This window comes from Dermacentor silvarum, chromosome 11, assembly GCF_013339745.2.
Source record: "Dermacentor silvarum isolate Dsil-2018 chromosome 11, BIME_Dsil_1.4, whole genome shotgun sequence".
NCBI lineage: Eukaryota > Metazoa > Arthropoda > Arachnida > Ixodida > Ixodidae > Dermacentor > Dermacentor silvarum.
The window spans coordinates 46,398,440-46,422,106 of record NC_051164.1 but is presented as its reverse complement, the minus strand read 5'-3'; the positions used below and the strand labels follow the sequence as shown (position 1 = coordinate 46,422,106).

Genomic DNA, 23,667 nt, shown 5'->3' with positions numbered 1-23,667 from the left:
TGTTATGTTGAAATGGCTTGTACTATATGTCATAGGTAGTTTACTGTAACTGTGCAGCAAGCTTTCATCAATGATGAAAGGAAAACTGCAGCGGGTTTATGAAGCAAGACAGGGCATGTTTCTTCGGGCCCTATTGTTGCACAGCAGCAGTGCTTCCAAGGTGTTTTACAGCAAAGCTGTCTATGGCATCAGCGCCATAGGCAAAAACCATAGACTAAAAAGTGAAAGTGAAAGCAAACGTATATTGCCGCTCGCGTCGGAGCGGCGATACGCGATATGGTTTAGCCTGTTTTGAACGATGTCTCTCTGTGAGTGTATGGCGTAGTGGGCGCCTGATAAGGCGACCAATGGGAAATAGTTGGCACCCCTCGGCCCAACCCCGACTGGCGTTCCTTTAAGGCTCATTCACACTAGGCCGACACGACACCCGATTTTGGTCTGCCGGCTGTTGACAGCGTTTTCCGACAAGCTGCTAAGGTGTTGTTCCTTTTCTGTGTTGGAAACTCCAGCTACTGGTGAATCATGTCGCGTGACCTCACGCTATCGGCATGGAAAGCTGTGAAATGCGAAGCATTTCTTGGCGAACATTTGCTACTTTGACAGTATCTATCTATCTAGCCGCCTACGACTTTGTGCTCTCATGGTCGAAGTTGGTGTGTACCAAAATTGGCATACTATGGCAAAAGTACATGACGAACATAAATGATATGTCATGACATGCTTGGCATGTAGGTCATGAAACAGACGCGTACGTCTTGGTCCTCCCATGGTCATTTCGTTAACTTGGTAGGTACCAAAGTCGGCATAGTATGACAGGAGTGTACGAAGAACCTAAGTGATAGGTCATGACAATGACCCAGCCGAAAAGAATAAATCTCCAAAGCCACAGGAATGGGTTCGGACATGGGTGCTTAGTGAAGGAAACACTGGAGGATGGTGGTAGAAGTCATAGTCATGGGCATGTCTAAGGCTTTCACCTTAAGGTCTCTTATGTGTTGCTAAAGGGACTCATTAGTACTCATGACATGCGTGTCATGTAGGTCATGAAAGAGCCGCCTACGTCTTGGTGCTCTCATGATCGTTTCGTTAACTTGGTAGGCTCCCCGCGCACTGCTTCGCATAACATCGATTCCCACAGGGCGTGCGATCTGCCGGCTTTTTTTCCATGTAATAACTCCGCTGTCATGACGTGCCATACGATTGTTACCGCAGCGTGCATTGTGCGTGGCTCGGGATATGCAGGCAAACTTGGCCAAGGAATGGCATGACGTCTAGTGCAGCAGGACAAGGACACTAGAAGGAACGAAACTCAGACACAAGCGATAGGTGTCCGTGTTTGCTTTCTTCTTGTGCGCTTGTTCTTGCTGCATTTCATTATTATTATTAATCAAATAAACATATGCAAACGCCACAATGAGAAAGAAAAGCTGATTAACAACAGGAAAAAAAAGAGGTAAAAGGAAAGGTAAAAAAATGCAAAGGAAATAAGAAGGCACAACACCATCACATAGTGATCTGCAGCGTACAAGCTTTACAGACGAGAGTCTAGTCCCGTGCTTGTCATTAAAGAATTCAAGCACAGCTTGTTAAGCTTCATATGGAGTTGATCACAGACAGACAGACAACGGCAGTCTCATCCGAGCAGATTGCACACTTCGAGCTAGAACGCTGACGGCTTTTACTTCCGTCTCATATTGTGCCCCATTGAAGTGCGACGCCTGCAGGGGCGGCGTTCATCACGCAAGCACGCGAGCGTTGTGAGACGCTCAGCTTCCAAGGCACCGTTTTTTCTGCGCTATGGCGGTTGCCTCGCATGCTTGTGATGCGGACATGTAATCCTGCGTATTTTTAGGACAAAAGCATTAGTAAGACGCTAAAAATCTTGTGTCTCTAAGTTTATGCGAGTGAGACTGCTGCATTTATAGTATCCCTTTTAGGGGGCGCTGACGTCGAGTGGTTGTACAAAGCCTCGAAACGTCAGAAAGATAAGCCTTGCCGCGGACACCCTGACGCCTTCACTGAACACACTTGAATTATCCTTGACCAAAAAGCAGCCATGGACACAGCGACTTACTTCTTTTGCTACCTTGCAGAGCCACGCGGCCTGTTGTACGGCAAGCCGATCTGGGTGGAGAACTGCGACTGCTACTGGAATGGACGTCGCCAGCTGAACCGCAAGGGCTGCGCCCTCCGACTGGAAGCCACATGCGGGTGAGCGGGGGTGCCTTTACTTGGTTCATTCGAGAAATATTTTACATAGTGAAAGATCCCAGATTCTCTGGCAAAAACGAGACAGAGTCTCCAGGGTCGTTCTTCTCTCAGATACACCCTATGTAGGTCCGGACCTCCTTATGACAAAGGTGTTCTGACCGCTCCGCTTCGGGTGCTTGGCAATCTCGCATCAGTTGTTACTAGATATTTCTGATCGTGTGCTAACGCAATACGTCTTCCCCCCATAGTATTCAGGTTTCACCGCTTGAGATGTGGCTGTATGCTTTACTGGACTCTTGGCCTCAATGCATGGAGGCGCGCATAGAGGTCACGCTAAGTTTGCATAATTTGACATTGCAGTAGTAAGTAGAAATATTGCCAGGGAATTCGTGAAGGCTGCCGGATGAACGGTACACGCACTATATTGGTTAGTATGGGCTGCTGGTGCTACAGTGAGGCGGACTTCCCATAACAGCAATGCGCATACCCAATGCCAAATCTCCGTAGAGCATGTAGCGCAGCGACTCCATGGAACCAGATCGGTTACGTTCGGTAAATAATATAACAAAAGTGTGATCTTTCTATATTCCCACTGCATCAGGCAGCAGTAGGAAGTACCATAATACAGCTGATACAGGTAGTGATGTATTACGAGCGTAGTAGTAATGTGGCTTCAATTCAGCACCTGCTTTGTGTTAGCGCAAGAATTTCCCTGAAACGTTGCAAGCTGTCGCGTGAAATAGAGCTGCCTTACGTGACAGCTCTATTATTCAACTACTCCACTCTTCCTTGGTCATAATTAATGGGAAGTGTAAAGAAACAATCTGACATACAACCACTACTTAGAGAAAGTGCATGAGCCACTGACGTGAGTGCCAAATACCGTGGCGTTTTATTCGATTACAATCACAACAACGTAAGAATGTATAACCAATTCTGTTCATTTCTGGCCCTTCGTACGTTGGGATACGCATACATCTTGGCCTCAACTTGCAGGTGTACGTGGAGTTGGAACCTCGAGCCGGTCTCCCGTGTCAGGCTCGGTGCCACCAGACGTGCTCCTACTCAGCCCATCCAGGTGTGTGTAGTCTTGTTGGTCACGCGTCACGGGCGCATTGAACGATGAAAGAGCGCGAGCGAAAATTAACTGCAGGAAGGTTCAGTGCGAGCTTTCAGATGATTCTGGAATGGTGTAATTGCTTTGTCGGCTTGTGTAGTAGAATATCTTCTCCAATGGCGGCAGAAGGGCGGGGCTTAGACGGCCTGTAGTGAAAAAAAAATGCCATGGATTCAGTTCTATACGCACAGTAGTTAAGACACATAAAACATTGAAGCGCCCGCAGTTTCATTGACAGCCCATTGTGCAAGGAACAGCGAAGAGGTACTGAAAGTAGTCGTGGTTATTGTAATTCAGCAGGGATTGTATCAGCCAAATGTACCGAGAATTGCATTTCGATGAAACAATGTCCGTTCCGGCTTGCGTTAGCCGTGACAAGGCAAGGCAGCTCAGCTTCATAACATCTAAGTAGCCAATTACAGCGCCAATACAAGCTCAATCTATATGATGCTAGAGAAAGGAGGGAATGCAACGGTTACGGGCAGTAAGTTGTGTGTGCCTTGGTGGGGTTCAATTCATGAATCACCACAAGGAACCTACCTTAAGCTTTCCGTGGCTACATACGGTGGTGATTAACGCCTCTTGCTGTCGTTCATGCAATTGCATAACCAATTTAATTTTGACAGAAAAGCCCCATGCGGATGTGGGAAGCACGAAAACAAATAGCACTGGCAGAAATTTTTGCCACGACCACTTCGAATGTCGATGGCTTCTTTCGACAGAACTGTGTTCTACTGTGCTCTTTGGTATGTGTGAAGCTTTGCCCTGTAAGCATAGTCCGAAGGTTGGTCTGTAGTGGCAGTTGTGTACAACAATGCCGCACAATTAGAGACATCGCTTCCATCACAGTGTACGCTGCGTGAACTGTCTGTTTCCACAGCGATGCGCTTACCGCGTGGTTATGACATGGCCCTAGCGGACGGTTTGAGCCATTCATTCATTGACATCATGTATTGAAGCAGGAGGCGAAGGATATGTAACCTCAGGTACTACAAAAAAGTACATCATGGCCAAATGTTTGCCGTGCTCTTATCGTAACAATTACACGACATAACCAATATTCATGTCTACTTGTAGAGTACTAGTAAAACTGTCATATTTAATGCCGGCTTGTACAGCGCTCAAGACTTCGTATCGTGACGCCCTGTGCAAACCAAAGTTGCGTGCACTCGGTTGGGTCCATGCTTACCTCGTACAGCAGTGGCGATTGCATTCGTAGTGCGAATGTAACAGATTAAACAGTCCCAGCTCTGCAACCGTCTCATGTTCCTGTCACCTTTCTTGCGTGCATCTTACCAGCCTTTCATTGAGCTGAAAATTTTACGCAGCGCTGACAAGCCATACCTAGAATGACGTCGATTCCTTAATCCGCGCAGAGTGTGGTACGTAAGAAAGAAATGCGGAGCTCTGCCTAATGTTCATGTATATGTCTCTTTGCAGACGTGACACTTCTACGCCGCTGACAAGATCGAGCCACAACTAGGCACCCAAGCACGACCAAGAGGGCCCGGCACATATTGGACTCATTCGTGAAATCAGGTCCGGCCCCAGGGAGCATGAATGAATCTAGGGGGCCCATAACCACCGGAACGTTTCCGGGTGTACACATTGACGTTAATAAAGCAGTGAAACATGGCTTTCTGCAACATATTCAATTTCTGCCACGCTGCATGACTAACACGTAAGGTACATCAATGTCAACCAGGTTTACAAGGTGGAGGCACATCTGTCCTGCAATTGTATGCGCTAATGCCCAGGAAACCTCTACCGCTTCAGTATGCCGCCCTCCCATCAGTGAAAGTTGGGTACGCACTTCACGTCACAGCCTTGCTCAAAGACAAATAGCGCCATCGGCACACTATGAAAAATTCGCCACACTAGTCGATAGCTAAGTGGCCGACTCGTATTTGCGATAGCTACACCTACTGGTAAAACAGCACAGACGAACATGCTCCGGGGATTGAATCCCATCAATTTTAGTATGGCTATAAACTACCGAAGCTGGAGACGGTCACATGCTCTTGCACTAGCATATTGAGAGGCCGCCAGTTCATACCATGGCAGGTATACCATGGTTCATACGGTTCGCAACTGGCAGTCACTTATAAGTGTAGAAGGACATTTAATTACAATACTTGTAACGCCATACTAGGCATTACCATCAATCGTAATTGATCGACCGTCAACTATCGTCATGCATGACGGTAAAGACGCCATGTGGTTCGCTTGCGTCCATTCGCACGGTACCACTGACGGAAATAGTGCAGCGTATAGGAATTGCAATGGCATGGTGTAACTACAACATTCCATGTCCACATAACACTGGGGATCAGGCGGTTAATTTCTTTCCCCCTCACATTATGCGGTTAAAGACGCACTGCTCTGCTGCTGTGCAACTATAGGGCCCGAAGAAATATGCCCTGTCTTCTTCTATAAACCTGCTGCAGTTTTCCTTTCATCATTGATGAAACCTTGCTCAACCGCCATTCGTACATGTATAGCGGATACAGCACCGCAGAGCTTGCTAGCTCAGATCGACCTCTCTGCCTTCCTAGAAAAAATGATCTCTCTCTCTCTCTTGCATACCATGTCAGAGGATGCCCTTGCTTGCTCTGACTGGGAGCTGACCACTGTCGTTAGAAAGAAAAGTGTACAATCATTGCACTTGCATTCTACTGGTGCTAACATATGGGGCCGAAACTTGGAGGTTAGCAAAGAAGCTTGAGAACAAGTTAAGCAACGCACAAAGAGCGATGGAACTAAAAATGTTAGGCCTGACATTAAGTGGAAGAAATGGAGCTGGGCAGGCCATGTAATGCGTAGGATGGATAACCGATGGGCCATTAGAGTTACAGAATGGATACCAAGAGAAGGGAAGCGCAGATATCGCAGCCGGCAGAAAACGAGCTGGGTTGAAGTTAGGAAATCACAGGGAGAGGCCTTCGTCCTGCAGTGGACATAAATATAGGCTGGAGACTTTCACAGGCCCTTGCATCCTCACTAGCATATTGAGAGGCCGCCGGTAAAACACAGACAGGGACAAGCACGCATACGAGTGCAACGACCTTCTAACGTATTTCCCGTGTTCATCCTTTCACGCTCTTATAGGTTGCGGTTGCGGTTAAATTACGGTAACATTTGCGAAACAGTATCCATTCTTGATATACCCTGCAGCAACTGGCAGTCACTTATAAGTATAAGCGCATTTACAATACTTTCATTGCAGAGTGCAATGTCGTCCAGAAGCGACCACATGACTCAGATGGATGCATTTTCACTAGGCATTGCCGTCAACCGTAGTCATGCATGACGGTAAAGACGCCATGTGGTTCGCACGGTACCACTGACGGCAATAGTGCAGCGTATAGGAATTGCAATGGCATGGCGTAACTACAACATTCCATGTTCACATAACGCTATGGTTCAGGCGGTATATTTCTTTCCCGCTCACATTATGCGGTTAAAGACGCACTGCTGCTGTGCAACTATAGGGCCCGAAGAAATATGCCCTGTCGCCGCATTTAATTCTATGAACCTGCTGCTGTTTTCCTTCCATCATTTATGAAACCTTGCTCAACCGCAATTCGTACATGTATAGCGGATAAAGCACAGCGGAACGCAAAGGAGGCTCGCACATGCGCAAACCGCCGCTTCCTTTCCTGAGAGTGCCGGCGAACAGCACTGTTTAACTCAGATATCGCAGGATGACGATAAGCGAACACCAGTCGGGCGCAGGCGTTGACGTAGCACGCACTGTTCCCCCTCACCCCAAGCAGCCTGCGCATCACACAGCTGGTCGCCTTTCGTAAAGCGATTAACGTGCCGCTCCGGTAGCCGAGTGGATAGAGTGTCGCCGGTGGCACTCGCAAGGGCCCACGTTCGAATCCCAGGAGCCGCAGTGATGAGCCGCAGCAGTGATCGGGTTCGGCGTGGTCCGCCACTCGGACCGGAGTGTGGGGATAAGGCGAGGCTTTGTGTTTTTTCACAAAGTCTCTCCTCGCTATCCCCCGGGCCCCTCTCCAAATGGGCAGAGGCCCGCGCTAACTTTTTTTTCTTTTATGATTCGCCGATCATGGCCCCCACGATTGCGCTGGCGCCATACAACTCCGGCATAGTGAACGATTAACAGCGCGAAAAGACAAGGACCAGAAGGGGAGACACACATGCCTCCTTTCGTCCTTGCCTTTTCGCGCTGTTATTCGTTCACTATGCAGGAGTTGTATGTCGCTAGCGCAAAGGAATTCGTACACTGTCGATCGCAACAAATACGCCTTCACATTCAGTTACGGAGCGGTAGTTCATTTTAACTAGCACGACGCTCTCTGACTGAAACGTGAAGAACACGGCTGCACTCACCTGCTGGCTAGGAGGACGTCTGGTGGTACCGGGACTCCCACGGACGACGGCTCGAGAACGCAGCTCCACACACCCCTGCACAGGTTGAAATTAAAGCAATGTTTTGTGCAGCTCCGTGGGTCACTCGTGTTGGTTATGTTATGACGCAGCTTTAAATAGACCTGCACTGTTCTGTGCAGCAAACAGATTCTTTTAAATGCGAATAATTTCTTGGCGAACATTTGCCACTTTGACAGTATCTATCAAGCAGCCTACGTCTTGGTGCTCTCACGAACGTATCGTTAACTTGGTAGGTACCAAAAGTGGCATAGTATGACAACAGTGTATGACGAACAAATAGCGCCATCGGCGCACTAGCAAATATTCGCCACACTAGTGGGCAGCTAAGTGGCTGGAAGTATGCAAGTACTCTTGTATTTGCGATTGCTACGCCTACTAGGAAAACAGCGGCAACGGGACAACACAGGCGAACATGCTCCGGGAATTTTGAGTATCGATATAAACTATCTAAGCTGGAGATGGTCACAGGCACTTGCATCTTCACTAGCATATCAAGAGGCCGCCGGTGAAACAGGGACAGGGACAAACAGTCCTGCAGGCAACGACCTTCTAACGTAATTCCCTTGTTCGTCATATCGCGCTTTTATAGCTTCAATTCTGAAGTTCCAACTAGCCTCTGCTCGTGGTTAAATTACGGTAAAATTTGCGAAACAGCCCATATCCACCCCTGATATACTATGGTTCATAGCCGCAACTGGCAGTCACTTATAAGTATAGGAGGGTATTTACAACACTTTCATTTCAGTGTGCCATATTATCTGCAGAAGCGACTCAGATGGACCAGGCATTGCCCTCAATCGTAAATGATCAACCATCGTCATGCATGGCGGTAAAGACGCCATGTGGTTCCCATGCGTCCATTCGCTCAGTACCACTGACGGCAATAGTGCAGCGTAGAGGAAATTCAATGGCATGGCGTAACTACAACATTCCATTTTCACATAACACTATGGTTCAGGCGGTATATTTCTTTCCCGCTCACATTATGCGGTTAAAGACACACTGCTGCTGTGCAAGTATAGAGCCCGAAGAAATATGCCCTGTCTTCTATAAACCTGCTGCACTTTTCCTTTCATCATTGATGAAACCTTGCTCAACCGCCATAGCAGATAAAGCACAGCGGAACGCAAAGACGGCTCGCACATGCGCAAACCGTTTAATCCGTCGTTTAACTCAGATATCGCAGGATGACGATAAGCGAACACCAGTCGGACGTAGGCGTTGACGTAGCACGCACTGTTCCCCCTCACCCCAAGCAGCCTGCGCATCACACAGCTGGTCGCCTTTCGTAAGGCGATTAACGTGCCGCTCCGGTAGCCGAGTGGATAGAGTGTCGCCGGTGGCACTCTCAAGGGCCCACGTTCGAATCCCAGGAGCCGCAGTGATGAGCCGCAGCAGTGATCGGGTTCGGCGTGGTCCGCCACTCGGACCGGAGTGTGGGGATAAGGCGAGGCTTTGTGTTTTTTCACAAAGTCTCTCCTCGCTATCCCCCGGGCCCCTCTCCAAATGGGCAGAGGCCCGCGCTAACTTTTTTTCTTTTACGATTTGCCGATCACGGCCCCCACGTTTGCGCCATACAACTCCTGCATAGTGAACGAATAACCGCGCGATAAGACAAGGGCCAAAAGGGGAGACACACATGCCTCCTTTCGTCCTTGCCTTTTCGCGCTGTTATTCGTTCACTATGCAGGAGTTGTATGTCGCTAGCGCAAAGGCATTCGTACACTATCAATCGCAACAAATACGCTTCACATTCAGCTTGCTTCACTGGCCATGAGTTACTGAGCGGTAGTTCATTTTAACTAGCGCGACGCTCTCTGACTGACGGTACACGAACCGCGCAAGCCGCCCGTGAAACGCGAAGAACACGGCTGCACTCACCTGCTGGCTAGGCGGACGTCTGGTGGCACCGGGTCTCACACGGACGACGGCTCGAGAACTCCACGCACTCCTGCACGGATTGAAATTACAGAAATGTTACGCACAGCTCCATGGGTCACTAGTGTTGGTTAAATTATGTTTGGTTACGTTATGACGCAGCTAAAATAGGCCTGCACTGTTCTGTTCAGCAAACAGATTTATTTTGGCTTATATTAAAAAAAAAACAAAAAAACAAACAAAAAAAAACATACGGGAGTCATTCCACATATCTCTGTGGAATTAAGGAGATACTATCGGAGAGGAAAACATCTGTCGCCTGCTCTGCATTTCTTTCCTACAGTTTGGCTCGGTTGTCATGCGGCATAACTTCACTATATGTAGTTTTGCTTACAGCATGCTGGCCCGTTTCCTGCTAATACTGGAACGGTGACTCATAGAATGTTTTTTTTTTCTAGTTCGCCATCTCCTATGTGTCCCGTTCTGCCGATCGAGAAGGCTTGCACGGCTTCATGCTAGCGACAGTCAACTTCCGCACAGTTAGCGATGTTGATTGCTAACTGTGCGGTATTCTTTTCGCTAGCGCGAAGGGGAGCGCATCGCGTAAGCCGGCCGTGAAACGCGACACACAAGGCTGCACACACCTGGTTGAACTGGCGAGGAGGACACCTGGTGTCGCTGACACGGAATACGGCGCGAGTTCCTTCCTGCACTTTTTCTTTTAAATGAGAGAACAATTTTATTACGGGTGGGTGAATATTTGACACTAAATATTCGCTAAATTTTCGAATATTAAAAATTGCAAAATATTCAGTATCAACCAGCTCTGACAGTATCGCATATTTTCACAAGTGAAACAACATGGTTACTTCAAGCCTTGTTTTAGATTTTCGGTGGAAGCCTACCAGTGGCGCACCGACGGGGGGGGGGGGGGGGGGACTCGGGGGTTGTAACACCCCCCCTGAGGCCGACGTAACCCGCCTCTTTTGTTTAACCCCTTTTCTTTCCTTGCGCATTTGAGTACTGCAACTAAGATGTAAGACGCGAAATCGTCTGCGCACTCACAAAAAGCGCATTTTTTGACAATTTCCCAGTGAAGAAATTGAAATTAGTGCTATTTAGATGGTATTGGCAAACTGCCCCCTCCCCCCTGGCAGAGATCCTGGGTGCGCTACTGAAGTCTACATGACGAGCATCTGGCGAATGCCTGTCATTTAGGTTTCTGGCAGTCTAGTGAAGTAGTAGTTTTAAACTTGACGCTACAACCAGTGATGTCAGTCCTTGCGACGGACCCTTTCACATGTATAATTCAAGGGCATGTTCAGAAAACGAAAACGACGACGAAGTTCGTGCGTTCGGCTGGTGGCTCCTTTTGATGCTGAAGTTTTTTCTATTTTTTGTGTTTAATCGTGCATCAGCAACACCCAGCGCTGTTTGTGCGGGCCTTCAAGACTGCTGCTTTGCTGGGAGGCCCTCCCTGCGAAGCCTGCTATGGAGGAGATGCTGGTGGACCCGTCTAGCGGCAGGGACAGACCTCCCGTCGCAAGGAAGCGCCTCAGCTCCTCAGTGGAATCAGAAGCTGCCGATTCCGAATCTGACGCCAGGTCGGACGACTCGGATGCCTTTATACCTGCTAAGCATCGGCGTTCAAGACGGAAGTCTTCGACATCGTCATCAAGCGAAGCAACCATCATATACAGCAGCATCGTGACTACGACAGTAGCCTTCGTACCGGTCGACGTGATGGTAAGCCTGAATGCCATCTCCAAGCAGAAACTGCATGATTTTTTCTTCAAACTGGCACCGGGTCTTATTCAAGAAGTTCGAGTGAACCCAAGGAAAAATATCATTGCCGTGGACACAACAGATGAGAAGACGGTGCAAACTCTACTTGGTCTGTCTCAACTCTGTGGTGTTAACACGCGGGCTTACATACCACAGAGCGCGGATGTAACAGCTGGCGTCATATCTGATGTTGACCTCCAACTTGAAGAGGACGTGTTAAAAAGTATGATCGTTTGCACGCCACCATGCAAAATCATCAGCGTTCGACGGCTCGGCTCGTCAAAGTGTGTGAAGATTCTTTTCGACTGTGCAAAACTGCCTAGCCATATAAAGGCTGGACTAGTGCGATACCCAGTTCGGCCTTTCGTACCAAGACCCTTACAGTGCCGCAAATGTTTAAAGCTTGGTCATGTGCAGGGTTTCTGCACAAGTGCTGTGGTGTGTGCCAAATGTGGTCAAAATCACGACGCAAATTCTTGCGACTGTCCGACATCTCGGTGCCCGAACTGTAACGGTGAACACTTGGCAACAGACAAAGAATGTCCCACACTGAAGAAAAAACGAAAGTTCATTAAAGAGAAAGCTAAGAAGAAGGCATCAGGAGAAAAGCCGAGTAGCCACAGTGCCCGTCCAGCGGCTACCAATGGCAAAACTGAAGATATACCCACACGTACGAAGAATAGCAAGGACAACGCGCGTCGGCAGGAAAGTGGGAAGCGGAATTTCTGTCTCTCTGCGATGTCGTGGCCGGCGCTTCCATCGAAAGCGTCCGAACCAGTATCTGCCAAGATCACGCCTCCGAAAGCTTCGGAACCAGCTCCATCCAAGGCGTCCCAGTCTGCAGTAGTAAACTCTGTAAATAGGGTGCCTACAGCGGTCTCGGTCAACGATGACAAACAACTTATCAACCTGCTTAAGATGCTTGTCAACGTTGTTAGGTCTCTGATTGCCGGTCGTCAGACACCAGCAGCATTAGCCGCAGAGCAACTGCTAGAGGCTCTTGTTCCAGTGCTCGACGGCCTTCACTAGAAACATGAATGCTCGTGGAAAGCCCCGTCCCTCTGTGCTGCAATGGAATGTCAGGTCCTTACGACCGCGGCATGCGGATCTAGTCCTTCGGCTTCTCGCAATGAACACCCCGCCAGATGTTATAGCACTTCAAGAAACCAATGTAAGAAAAGATGATTTCAGACTTCCTGGTTACGTAGGCATCCACAGCAACGCTCGATGCACAGTGCCGGCATGCGGATCCTTCCAGTGTACGGACGTAACGCATCCGCGAAATACTTCAAAAGCATCGCTATACATCCGAGCTGACCTACATTTTGCAGTCATTGACACAAGTGATATCTGCGACGCCGATTTTGAATGTACAGCCGTTACTGTGAGTCTCAGAGATACGACGACGACTGTGGCAAGTATATATTATCGACCGACACGATCTTCAGACACCTGCTTATTGGAGTGCTTAGTCTCTCGGTGTGGCCCATCATTTGTGCTGTGCGGGGACTTCAATGCTCACCATCCTCGCTGGTGTTCTCGTCAACAAGACCAGCGTGGGATAGAGATCAACGAGCTTATTGTTAGGCATGATCTACAAACACTGAATGACGGCTCACCTACATTTGTCGGCAGAGGGAAGGGACAGTCCACCATCGACCTTGCGATATCAACAAGAGATGTGTGTCTCGCCTGGTCATGTGAATCTGACCCATGGGGCTCAGATCACCTACCAATTTGGTTGATTCCAAAACATACTCCTAGCCGCCAGACTGCCGCCTACACAGTGACGAACTGGAACAAGTTCCGTCAGCTGATTTCAGAGGCCCCATCGCACGATAAGTTGTTTAAACTGGTGAGCGAGTGTCTTCAACAAGCTACCGTAAGACGACGGCGGGGCATAGATAAACCCAACCCTGATCTTAAGCTCTTGAGGCTACGCGCCTGTCGACGCCGCGCTTACAGGAGAGCGCAGCGCTCTAAAAGAAGCTCCGATTGGACGGTGTATAACCGCCTAGACGCAGCCATACGGCGGCACACAAAACAACTTCGTCGAAAGAGCTGGGCAGCACTGTGTAGTTCACTGCATACGGCAAATGGTTTTGGAAGTGTTTGGCGAATACTGAAGGCTCTTCGCACTCCTGAGATCTGCAAGAATCCAACTGCTGCTTTGTGCATAACGACTGGCCGGACTCCGAAAATTCTTGCGGAAGCATTTGCCGACCTTTTCGTACCTCCTATGCCAAGTGACAACGCAAACAATGACCTTAATCCTCTGACAAGTCAGAACATCACAACGTTCTGCTATGGTCCAGCCTGCCAGATGGATGAAACAGACTTTACTCTCGAAGAGCTGCATCACGCCCTCAGCCTCTCCAAACGTCGCACTGCCCCTGGTGAAGACGGTGTTACGTACCAGGCATTACGAAACATCGATGAGGCCTTTCATCAAAATGTCTTGGACGCATATAACGAAGTGTGGCGAACGTCTCTGATCCCCAATGATTGGAAATCATCTGTGGTGATACCAGTCTTAAAGCCCGGCCGCCCTGCAAAACACCTAAAGTCTTACCGGCCAATATCGCTAACTTCTAATGTTATGAAGCTGATGGAACGAATGGTACTGTTTCGTCTAGACGGCAGGCTACAAGAGCTTAATTTCTTTCCTGATGTCATGAGCGGCTTTCGTCGTCACCGTTCAGCCCTCGATAGCATAGCAGACCTCGTTTCATCTCTAGAATCTGCTCGAGAAAACAAGCACTCTGCATACATGCTCTTCCTGGACATACAACAAGCTTTCGATTCGGTTCCCCATAAGGCGATTATTATCGCCCTTATGAATGCGGGAATTTCGGGTCGACTGCTTCATTTCGTGCATAACTTTCTATCTGAGCGCCACATGAAAGTGCGTGTTGGAGGAGCAACAAGTGATTCTCGCCCTGTTAAGTGCGGTGTACCACAAGGCAGCGTCTTGTCGCCGCTTCTCTTCAACAGTGTACTTGCTGGACTTCCAAGCCGATTGCCTCAGGAAGCAGACTTTCCAATATGTATAGCAATCTATGCAGATGACATTGCGCTGTGGATCAGTGGTCCTTCGTACCATGGTCCACGTCTTCGTGGAATCTTGCAGAGAGCTCTGAATGCGACTTCAGAGTACTTGGAGGAAGTTGGTCTGCAGATCTCACCAGCTAAGTCAGCCGCGATTGCATATCATCCAAGGCAACGGGCTCGTCGAACCATGAGCCGGCTGTACCTCAGAGAGACACCGGTACAATGGGTACAACACCACCGCTACCTGGGTGTAATTATCGATAATCGCCTCTCTTGGCGCCCTGCCATTACCTCTGTGCGGTGCAAATCCCGGTCGCTGCTCAAGTATGTGGCCGCCTTGACTGCTAGGGGCGCTGGCTGCGACCAGACGACAGCACTTCAGGTATACCAATCGTCTGTCCTCTCTGGCGTGATGTATGCCTTACCAGTCTTGAACGTGCCGCCAAATGTGATGTCTGAGTTGGAACGGGACCATCGTGTTGCCCTCCGAGTCATGCTTGGCTTACCTCGTGAGGCACAATCTGTTCCACTACTCACGGAAGCGCACCAGTTGCCCCTGAGCTTGCAAGCAGACCAGAGAGCGCTACACCATATCGAACGTTTGCACCGAGCATCAGACGGCCAAGCACTGATTAATCGGCTGCTTCAGCGCCCTTTCTCTCGGATGGGGAAAATGGCGGCATTGTTTGTGGACATTACACACAGTTCACGAGACACTACTTCTTTCACTACTCCGAAGAAGCGCAACAAATGCTCCTTCCCCATTTATCTGACAATTCCTGAAATACACAAAAAATCTAGTCAGCCTATTCCGGCACTATTTCAATTGGCCCAGTCCCACCTATTTGAAAAATTTGAAGGTTATATTGAAATATTCACGGACGCATCTGTACACAGCGACGCGCAAGGCGCTTCTGCAGCTTTCTTCTGCCCTTCGACTGGCATCAGACGGGTATTCAGAATACTACATCCAACCTCATCAACAACTGCAGAACTAGCAGCGATTGATGTTGCTCTGAAATACGTACATGAAGAATTAAACGCCTTGAAGGTCGTCATTCTTACAGACTCCCGTGCTGCCCTCAGCAGACTTAGACAAGATGCCAATAGCCCATTGTTGTGCAGTATCCAAGAAACTTCGGGCAAAATTACTTCCTGTGGAGTGTCCCTCATTGCCCAGTGGGTACCCTCGCACGTGGGCATCGCTGGAAATGAAGAGGCTGATCGCCTCGCTTCAAGCTGTGCCCACCATGAATGTGACTAGCCCTGACATTTCGTGCACGTTTGAAAACGCCCGTCTCCTTATACGCCGACACCTCCTAAAGCAGCACCCAGACCGGCGTGTTGCAGACGATCGTTCCCTCCCCGCGTTCGTGGTCGAGGCTTGCCCCGTCGTGCTAGAGCACTGTTATACAAGTTAAGGGTTGGGTCTGTGTTGGTGCGCGAACGCCTATACCGACAAGGACGTGTGGACAGCCCGTCGTGTACGTTTTGTGGCTCCTGTGAGACACTTGAACATCTAGTTTTAGAGTGTCCCGCATTCATTGCGCAGCGCGCATTACTAATTAAGGAGTATAGACTTATGGGGCTGCAATGTGCGACCCTTGACGATTGCCTTTTTCCAAAGGGGAGCGCTGCAAGACGTGACCAGGCCCATCGAGCCTTGCTAAGTTTTCTGAAGGACACTGACTTGGCCTCCCGTTTATAGACATTATTTGTATTTTTGTTTTCTTTTTATTTTTTTATTTGTTCTGTCCGTGTCTCCGTCATTTCTTTATTTCCTCTTTTCTCATATTTTCATTTCCTCTATTCCCTCCTCCTATAGGAGTAGGCAGGCGTTGTGCCCCTCTCGGTGGCAGTTGTCAGCTTGCTCCCTCCTTAATCCATTTGTGTCCTTGTGTGTGTATGTGTACAAATCAAATAATAATAATAATCAGCAACAATTTATTTGGCGTTTTTGCAAAGATAGTCGTACAGTAGACGTTCGTTCTTCGGAAGCTCCTTTGCAACATCGATTTGTGCAGTTTCTTAAATGAGGAATCCATGCACGATTCGGTGTTTAAAATTGATCATTTGCATCTAGCTTAGTTAGGAGTCGTTTTTTGCACTAGTCAATGTCGTCTTGGTAACAAATACTACAGGAATAAATTCATATTCCACATATCCGTATTCGCCCACTGCTATTTTTTTATGTTCTTATAGTGAAAAGTAATGTTTCACAAATGGCTCCTGATCGTCTCCTGCTGTGACGCAAATGATGCAGTGTAAGCTCCAAGTCGAGGTGGTGGGGCGACGCTAGCATATACCCGTCCTTGTAGTCGTCTGCTTTGTAAGTCTTTCATTTATTGCGAATAGCTTTGTCCGACTAGTTTTCTTTCCCATCATCTATCTCACATTTTTTACACTTTCCCCTAAGTGGAGTTCAACCCGCGTCACATGGGCTCCTCAGAGCGAAGAGAGATGGTTGCCTGGCTGCTATACTTGGATAATCCTCATAAATAAGTACGGCAAGATTTTTTAAAAAGTAAACTGCTAGCTGCCCGGTCAACCAGCGAATTGATTCGCGAAGAAGGCAGACGAGGGAAAGCACGAGAGTTTTCCACCCGCCGGAGATTGCTCATTCTGAACAAGATGCTGATCTTACCAAGACAAGCCTTTCTCGCTGTCGTATTGGCGACAAATTAAAACAAAAAAGTTGTGAATACAGCAAGTGCGTTTTACGTAGAGCGATAGTCTGATAAGAGACGCATTCCATGGAGAAGCGGTCTAAACCGATGTTTACCGGTGGTCACCGGTAAACATCGAATCAATGCACGCGTACCAATGCCGATAAATTACAATGAATTCAACAACAAAAGATCACCGCCCAAGCATTCCGTACAGATGGTTAACCAGCGATGCTGAAACGTGCGGCCCCCACCACTGGGTGAATCCCGACCGTTCAAGAAAGTCTTTCTCAATTATTGGTTACGTCTTTGTGTTTCTTAATGCGGTTAGACACACGTGCGGCTGCGTCGGTAAAAGCGATGCCACTGACGTCACTGTCTCGAGTTTGCTCGGCGGCGTGGTTAGCAGCATTCGCACTCCATTGCCACTTGCGATTCTTCCCAATTAAATCTGTCCCTTGCGTAAGACAATGGATGGCCCATACCCGCTTATATCCCCCTAATCGCCCCCCCCCCTCCCATTACGACGACAGAAGAGAAGTGAAATTCCACGCTGGAATGATGAGCCAGCAATGGAAGAAGTCGACGACACTCGAGCCATTGCTGCTGATGATGATATTCGGCGTACATGCGACAGACGGACGAATCGGCTGGCCACATACAGTTTCGCTGTAATAATATGAACTAGTGAAAACCCATTTTCATGTCTTCATTGTTTTGTCATACTCGCTGCCTAAACAGTCCGTAGCTCCGCGTTTTGGTTTCAGCGCTCATTGCTTTCGCCTTTAGTCAAGGTCTGCACGTTTATGTTTACTTGCCCTTGCCATTTTTGCCCAGTGGTGGCAAGAAAAAGAAGACACGGACATTGAGCTTCGCGTAAATTCAATCCTCAACGCACTTAGTGTGGCTGCATTTCACTTCAGTGGCGAAATATTACTCCTTGAGACACGGCCACTTTATTAAAGTCTGCACTAATGCACCGATATCATGTTTCCGTGTCTCGTTATTTAAGGCGGATCTTTCTTTTGCCCTTCTGCCCATTCAATGGGCGTTACCTGTTGTCTTACACGATTGGCCGATACGGGATATAACCGGCTAACCGAGGCGGCCGTCCGTTTCAAATCCGGTTTTGCCACTATAGGGATGGCATTCACGATGCTGAGCGTCCAAGCCGCTCGTGCTAGAGAACGAACAAGGCTACACGCACCTGAATGGGCTGGAAGAGCCGGGAATGGCACGGAACGTTGCTCGAGGACCAAACGCCATGCACACCTGTAAGGGTTGAGGAGGTTTTAGTACTTTTCCCTTGATGTACGAGGCAGCACCGCGTGCAAGTGAAACATGATCCTGTACACTCGGCCGCTTTTCGGGAGCACAATGTCTCACCCCGGGCATCTGAGTTAGACAGCCGTAGCCCACAGTCCCCGACGTCACACAGCACACTAGAAAATGGAGGTTGGAAATAGGAAAATGGGAAAATGGAAATTTCTAATTCAAATTTCCAGTTAGAATGTAAGCTGAGAGCCCAGCTTTGTTGTTTTTTTCTGCTCTCAGTTACAGTCATAAACTAAATATAGTTGAAGGACCGTGTCATGGCCGTTTAAACACTGCATCGCCATTTGTGACTGAAAGGTATAAGCAAGATCCCTCCTGACACCAGAGAGACCTGCTATAAGCCTATATATTACGCATGAACATGGGATGGAAACGCAAGTTTAACCATTATTTACAACATGCGCAATTAGGCCTGAAAGTTGAAACGTTACTCCTGTTTCCTAGAAAAATCAACATTGCGGCACATTGCGTAAACTCCTACGTGGCCACACACTTTAAGTTTATAGCAACACACTTTATTGAAAAGTAAACAACGTTCCCACTTCGCCGAGGAGACTCGGAAAACCAACAAATCATGCATAATAGGACGGAGACGAGTGTTTAGTAATAACAGCCAAACTACATAATTAATATATACACTTCAAACGTTTGGTACATAAGATTGCTGCCACCCTTGGTTCTTGGGATAATCGCAGGAATTGGCTAGATTGCACTTTCACTGCGCATGTTCTTCATTTTACGCTCATCAGTCGTGTACCGATAGGCAACGCGCCATGCCTACTTAAGCATAATAACTCTGATGCGTGATATATGATATTGACTACTTAACAATCACGCCTTAAAATTTGTCTGCACATACTTTTGCAAAATATATCAACTATGAATGATCTACTTTTTTCACGACACCGCGAAAACATTCATTAATTTTTGGAGCGTTTCAAGACGCATGAACCACTTCGCTGTAAAGCAGGTCAAGCTCATAGGAAATAAACGCCCAGAAAATTGCAGAAACAATGTGTGCTCAATAGCGGTCGTTTCGTTTTTTGTTTATTTTTTATTAGTAAATGTAACATCACGTTTGCTATAAGGAGGCCAACGGTCTTTTCAACAGAAATGACATTGCTCGCGATGGCATACATTCCAACTATATGCTTGGAGGAGCTGCAGACTGGCAACTCGAAGACCCAACAGTGCTATGTGCACCAGGAAAGAGCAGTACTCGATGTTTAATTAAGCGGCCCTGTAACGACGAGAAGGGCCCTTGAAAGTACGGTACGAACTTCGGAAGGAACAAGGAGGCGCCGCGCTGCTGTCCAGAAACCTCAGGCTCAGACATGTTCGGAAATAAACGCTCGGGCCAAACTTGCTTTCCGATAGCTGCCTGAACGAATGCAACCACCACCCAGTGTTTTGCTGTCTGGATGTTCTTACGCGTGCCACCTGGCTCGAGTGCAGCTGGCACGCGAAAATTAGAGGCGGAAGTCGAATTACGAAGCTGTAATTCTGTAAGCTGAATTACGAAGCTACTCATTGCAATGACGATGCAATGAGCGTTATAGCCATCGCCCCAAGTTAATAGACAACTTGGTACACTGGGTCGGTGTACGTTCTTGTCACAGTAATGACATGCCGTACACACATGTCATGAATTTATCCCATTTTTGTAATGCATGTCAAGACATTTATGCCAATGATGTTTGAGATACATCAGACGCATATCGAGTGAAAGACATGCGTGTCATGTCATTGAATCCAATATAATCATCTCATTTATGACAATCATGTACGCTTCACTTTCTATTAGGATATCCTTCATATAAGGATATCCATTACATGAATGAAATAACATGAAGTGATGGAGTCGTGGTGATTTCTTTAACTGGGTATGTATCAGGATATGTGTGGCGAGACATGCGTGCATGAGATGACATGGAATGACGTGCTCATGCATGCCCTTGTCAACAATGTCATGTTACTCATATCCAGATACACATGGAGTTAAAGAATCGACCTCGGCAGCATCATGCCATGACAAGCATGTGATGCCATTTATGTCATGACATGCGCTTGTATGTCTTGTCATTTGTATCATGACATGCATGCGAGTGGCACCATCTGTTATACAAACACGCAAGGCGGCAGAGTGGAAGCCAAGTGGTTAAAGACTGACGAACAAGTAAGGAAACAATATAAGAAGTGCATAGTCAATATTGAGAAACCGATTTGTTAGCTGCACGGCTCGACGAGGAACCACGACAAAAAGGAAAAGATGTAGAGTAGGCAAACTTATTATTGTCAAGTCAAATTAAGGTAAGATTGGGGCTGCTTGTAAGCTGCACCTCCGCATTACAGGAACCTGGATAAATACAAGGACTACAACGGGAAATTATGGCAAGATTCGAGGGACCGCTATGGTATCGTAATTGTCACAGGAATGTCAACAGGAAGCCTAAGCGTAAGGGTAAAATACCCTTTGGGAATCCTCTACTAATTACACTCTCATGTCGGAAGAAAAATTAAGTTGCAAATAGATGTGGGAAAAAACTAGCAGTTTAAAAAGACGCCATCGCCGAACTTTGCTCTTTAGAGCTGGTCAAAACAAAGCTAAATGTATCGCGATATTGCAATACTCACACATCACGCTTTTTTATGTGTTACCTCCTTCAGTTTAGTATTACCGTTCACCGTATTGTTGTCATCTAAGAATTACTTTACAGCTGGGCAACCTAATTCGCTTTGGTTCTCTCAACTTTTGTAATAATTCTGCGCTGATTACCTTCATTTCCTCTTACCAATTTTGATACAACGCATATTTTTTCATTAGGGTAGCAATTACTATTACTAGTAGGGTAGCAATTATACGGGCGCTCGAGGCGCATTCACGCCGCCGCCACGCTGTTCTGTTATCACGACGCATGCAGGGCTTCCGTGCGAAGAGTTCGAGGATCTCCAGAGAGGCGGAGTGCGTTTCGCAGCTATCGAAACAGTGGGGTAGAATATACTACGGCAAATCTGTACGTGAAGTGAAGCGCATGACGATCAAAGGCAACCTTTATAATATATTCCTTAGGAAACTGCCCCCAAGATTATTGCGGGCAAGGTTTCGAATGGGCGAAGCTTAAAGCTTTAATTTCAGGAGACTGAAATACGTAATGCGACTGCTTGAAACAGACAGCTTCGCTGGAAATTGAGCCATGATTCCACATGGGCGCACAAGTATGCTATCTTTTTCTTTTACTGCCAAGCTGTCTTTCTGAAAAATCTGTATGCGTTACCTTTATCGCTTCGTGATGCCAGTTGGGTAGATAACATTTTCCCTTTTCTTGAACGTTATACTCCGCCTTGTGGGATTCTGAAGAACTGATGGTCGGCAAATTAGCGCAGCGGACACCATCGTGCTAATTCACGGACCAGCAATGAACGATAGCAGTGAACTTATCTTGCGTTAAGTCACGCGTTCGCTTTGAAACATCACGAGTACCGAGGCCTGTCTGGCATGCAGTGGTGCATAATAGCCGAAACGGCACCGGTGACTGTTGAGCGTAAAACGCCACCATCCCTGACGGAACTTGTAATGCCGCATATACTCGACTAAGGGCCGTATCCCCAACTTGCCAGCCCCATAAATAAAGCGTGGCAGCTTGTTTGCAAGCTCCTCGATTCTGAGTGCGTGTCGTGTGTGATTTTCGGACATCATTGTGAAAAATTTTGAACGTCAAGTTATATCTAACACCATGCAAGGCATTGAGGACGACTATATCCACGAGTGTGGAACCAAGCCGAAGCTCAGCAGCGGTGACAGTAACAGAAGTGAGGACTATAGACAGCCACCAGCAGCGTGGCGTGCTTTCATGAACAAATATATGCATTATGAAAGCAAATGCGTTAGCTCTTTTCGCACATTAATCTGGAGTATCTTACTACGACCTGCCTGATAATCAGATCACGGTTTTGACACGTAATAACCCTGTATTTTGCAGTTACCTATTGCAATTAACCCGCGGAAATGATTCCCCAGCGGCTATGGAGCATCTTACCAACGCGTTGGTCAGGCCTGCGACGCGGCAGAAGGTGCTAAGAATCTTTGGAGACTGATCGTGGCAACGTTTACCAGACGAACCCTCTCGAGTGAGCTTAGCTTAGCAGGTCGTCTTCAGGGAATCATCAGGCATCGTCTGGGATATTATTGACCTTAGTGAGGCTAGAAGAACTCGTGAAAACACGGACAAGGCTGCAAAATGATAAAACGATGAAAGCAGGAAGGCTACGTATCGACAAGTGGAAAAGACCTTGCGTCGGGCAACCATATGTCGCCTTGAAGAGACTTCGTCTTTTTCAAGGCGACATATGCGACGATTCAAGGCGACATATGCTCTCCTCGGCACAATTTATATAAGTACGGTGCTTCTAAAGTCAGGGCGCAGCCAGGGGGGGGGGGGGGAGGGGTTTGCAGCCACATCCCCCCCCCCCCCCCCGAAAGTTTTTCGTGCTGTCATGCACCGCCGACCAAAACAACCACCGGCGCCGGGAATCATTCCGGATTTTGTCTATAACTTTTTCATGTTCGAAAGGCATTTCCATGCGTACATTGCGAACTCGGGCTGGATTTCCTGCCAACGCTCATGCACCTGGAGTCATATAATGCAAGGAGCCCCATCTGAGCACAATGTTTCAAGAGCTTTCCGATGGCGATCGGGTGCATCACGGCATCCCGCGGTCGCTACGGATTCTACGCAGCGCATGGATTTCAATTCCGAAACTTTATGGGTATAAACTTCTCATAAACCTTAGACGCGAAAGCTGCACTGATATTTCCAAAGGCGTGCTTTACATTTTCGATTACGGAACTTTATGGGTTTAAGGTTCTTATAAACTTGGGCCAACATGGGCGCGCTTGAGCCCTCGTGTCCAAGCCGTTCCAGAAATGGAAGCACGCGCTCGAAATCTTCCACACAAACGAAAATACTAAATATTACTGTGACTGCTGGCAGCTGATAATTCTCTCCAAACATTTTCAGGAAGCGCGCCCAATGTGATCGATCACCTGAACCAGAGCAGGCAAATAAGAGAAAACCGAGGAAAGTAAACGGGCTATTAGTGAGACAGTTCTTTTTTACGGGCGACAAAGTCTGGCTCTACGCGGCCATAAGGGCCCTTTATATTCCGACGTAACGCGAGGAGATAAAATTAAATGGTAGTGGCGAAAGT

The 23,667-nt window shown here is 47.8% G+C and overlaps 2 protein-coding genes across 11 annotated transcripts in view; one reads left to right on the top strand and one right to left on the bottom strand.

Moving 5' to 3' along the window:
• The window catches only part of LOC119434080 (uncharacterized), a 207,903-nt gene extending 202,944 nt beyond the window's left edge, over positions 1-4,959 (top strand). The window contains exons 10-12 of the mRNA XM_049658515.1: positions 2,094-2,211; positions 3,208-3,289; positions 4,769-4,959. Of these exons, the coding sequence (XP_049514472.1) occupies positions 2,094-2,211; positions 3,208-3,289; positions 4,769-4,791 (223 nt within the window). The 3' untranslated portion in view covers positions 4,792-4,959. The remainder of the gene's footprint in view (positions 1-2,093; positions 2,212-3,207; positions 3,290-4,768) is intronic.
• LOC119434082 (uncharacterized) overlaps positions 1-23,667 on the bottom strand; it is a 191,307-nt gene that overhangs the window by 134,607 nt on the left and 33,033 nt on the right. For 2 of the 10 annotated variants that reach the window (XM_049658518.1, XM_049658517.1), the window contains exons 2-3: positions 18,332-18,396; positions 9,626-9,695 (exon numbers count right to left, since the gene is read on the bottom strand). The exons of 5 other annotated variants lie outside the window; for them this stretch is intronic. In XM_049658518.1, coding sequence (XP_049514475.1) covers positions 9,626-9,695; positions 18,332-18,396 — 135 coding nt within the window. Of the gene's footprint in view, positions 1-7,684; positions 7,760-9,625; positions 9,696-10,264; positions 10,342-18,331; positions 18,397-23,667 lie in introns of those variants that run through there. 3 more of the 10 variants (XM_049658516.1, XR_007464223.1, XR_007464226.1) reach the window with 3 other exon arrangements.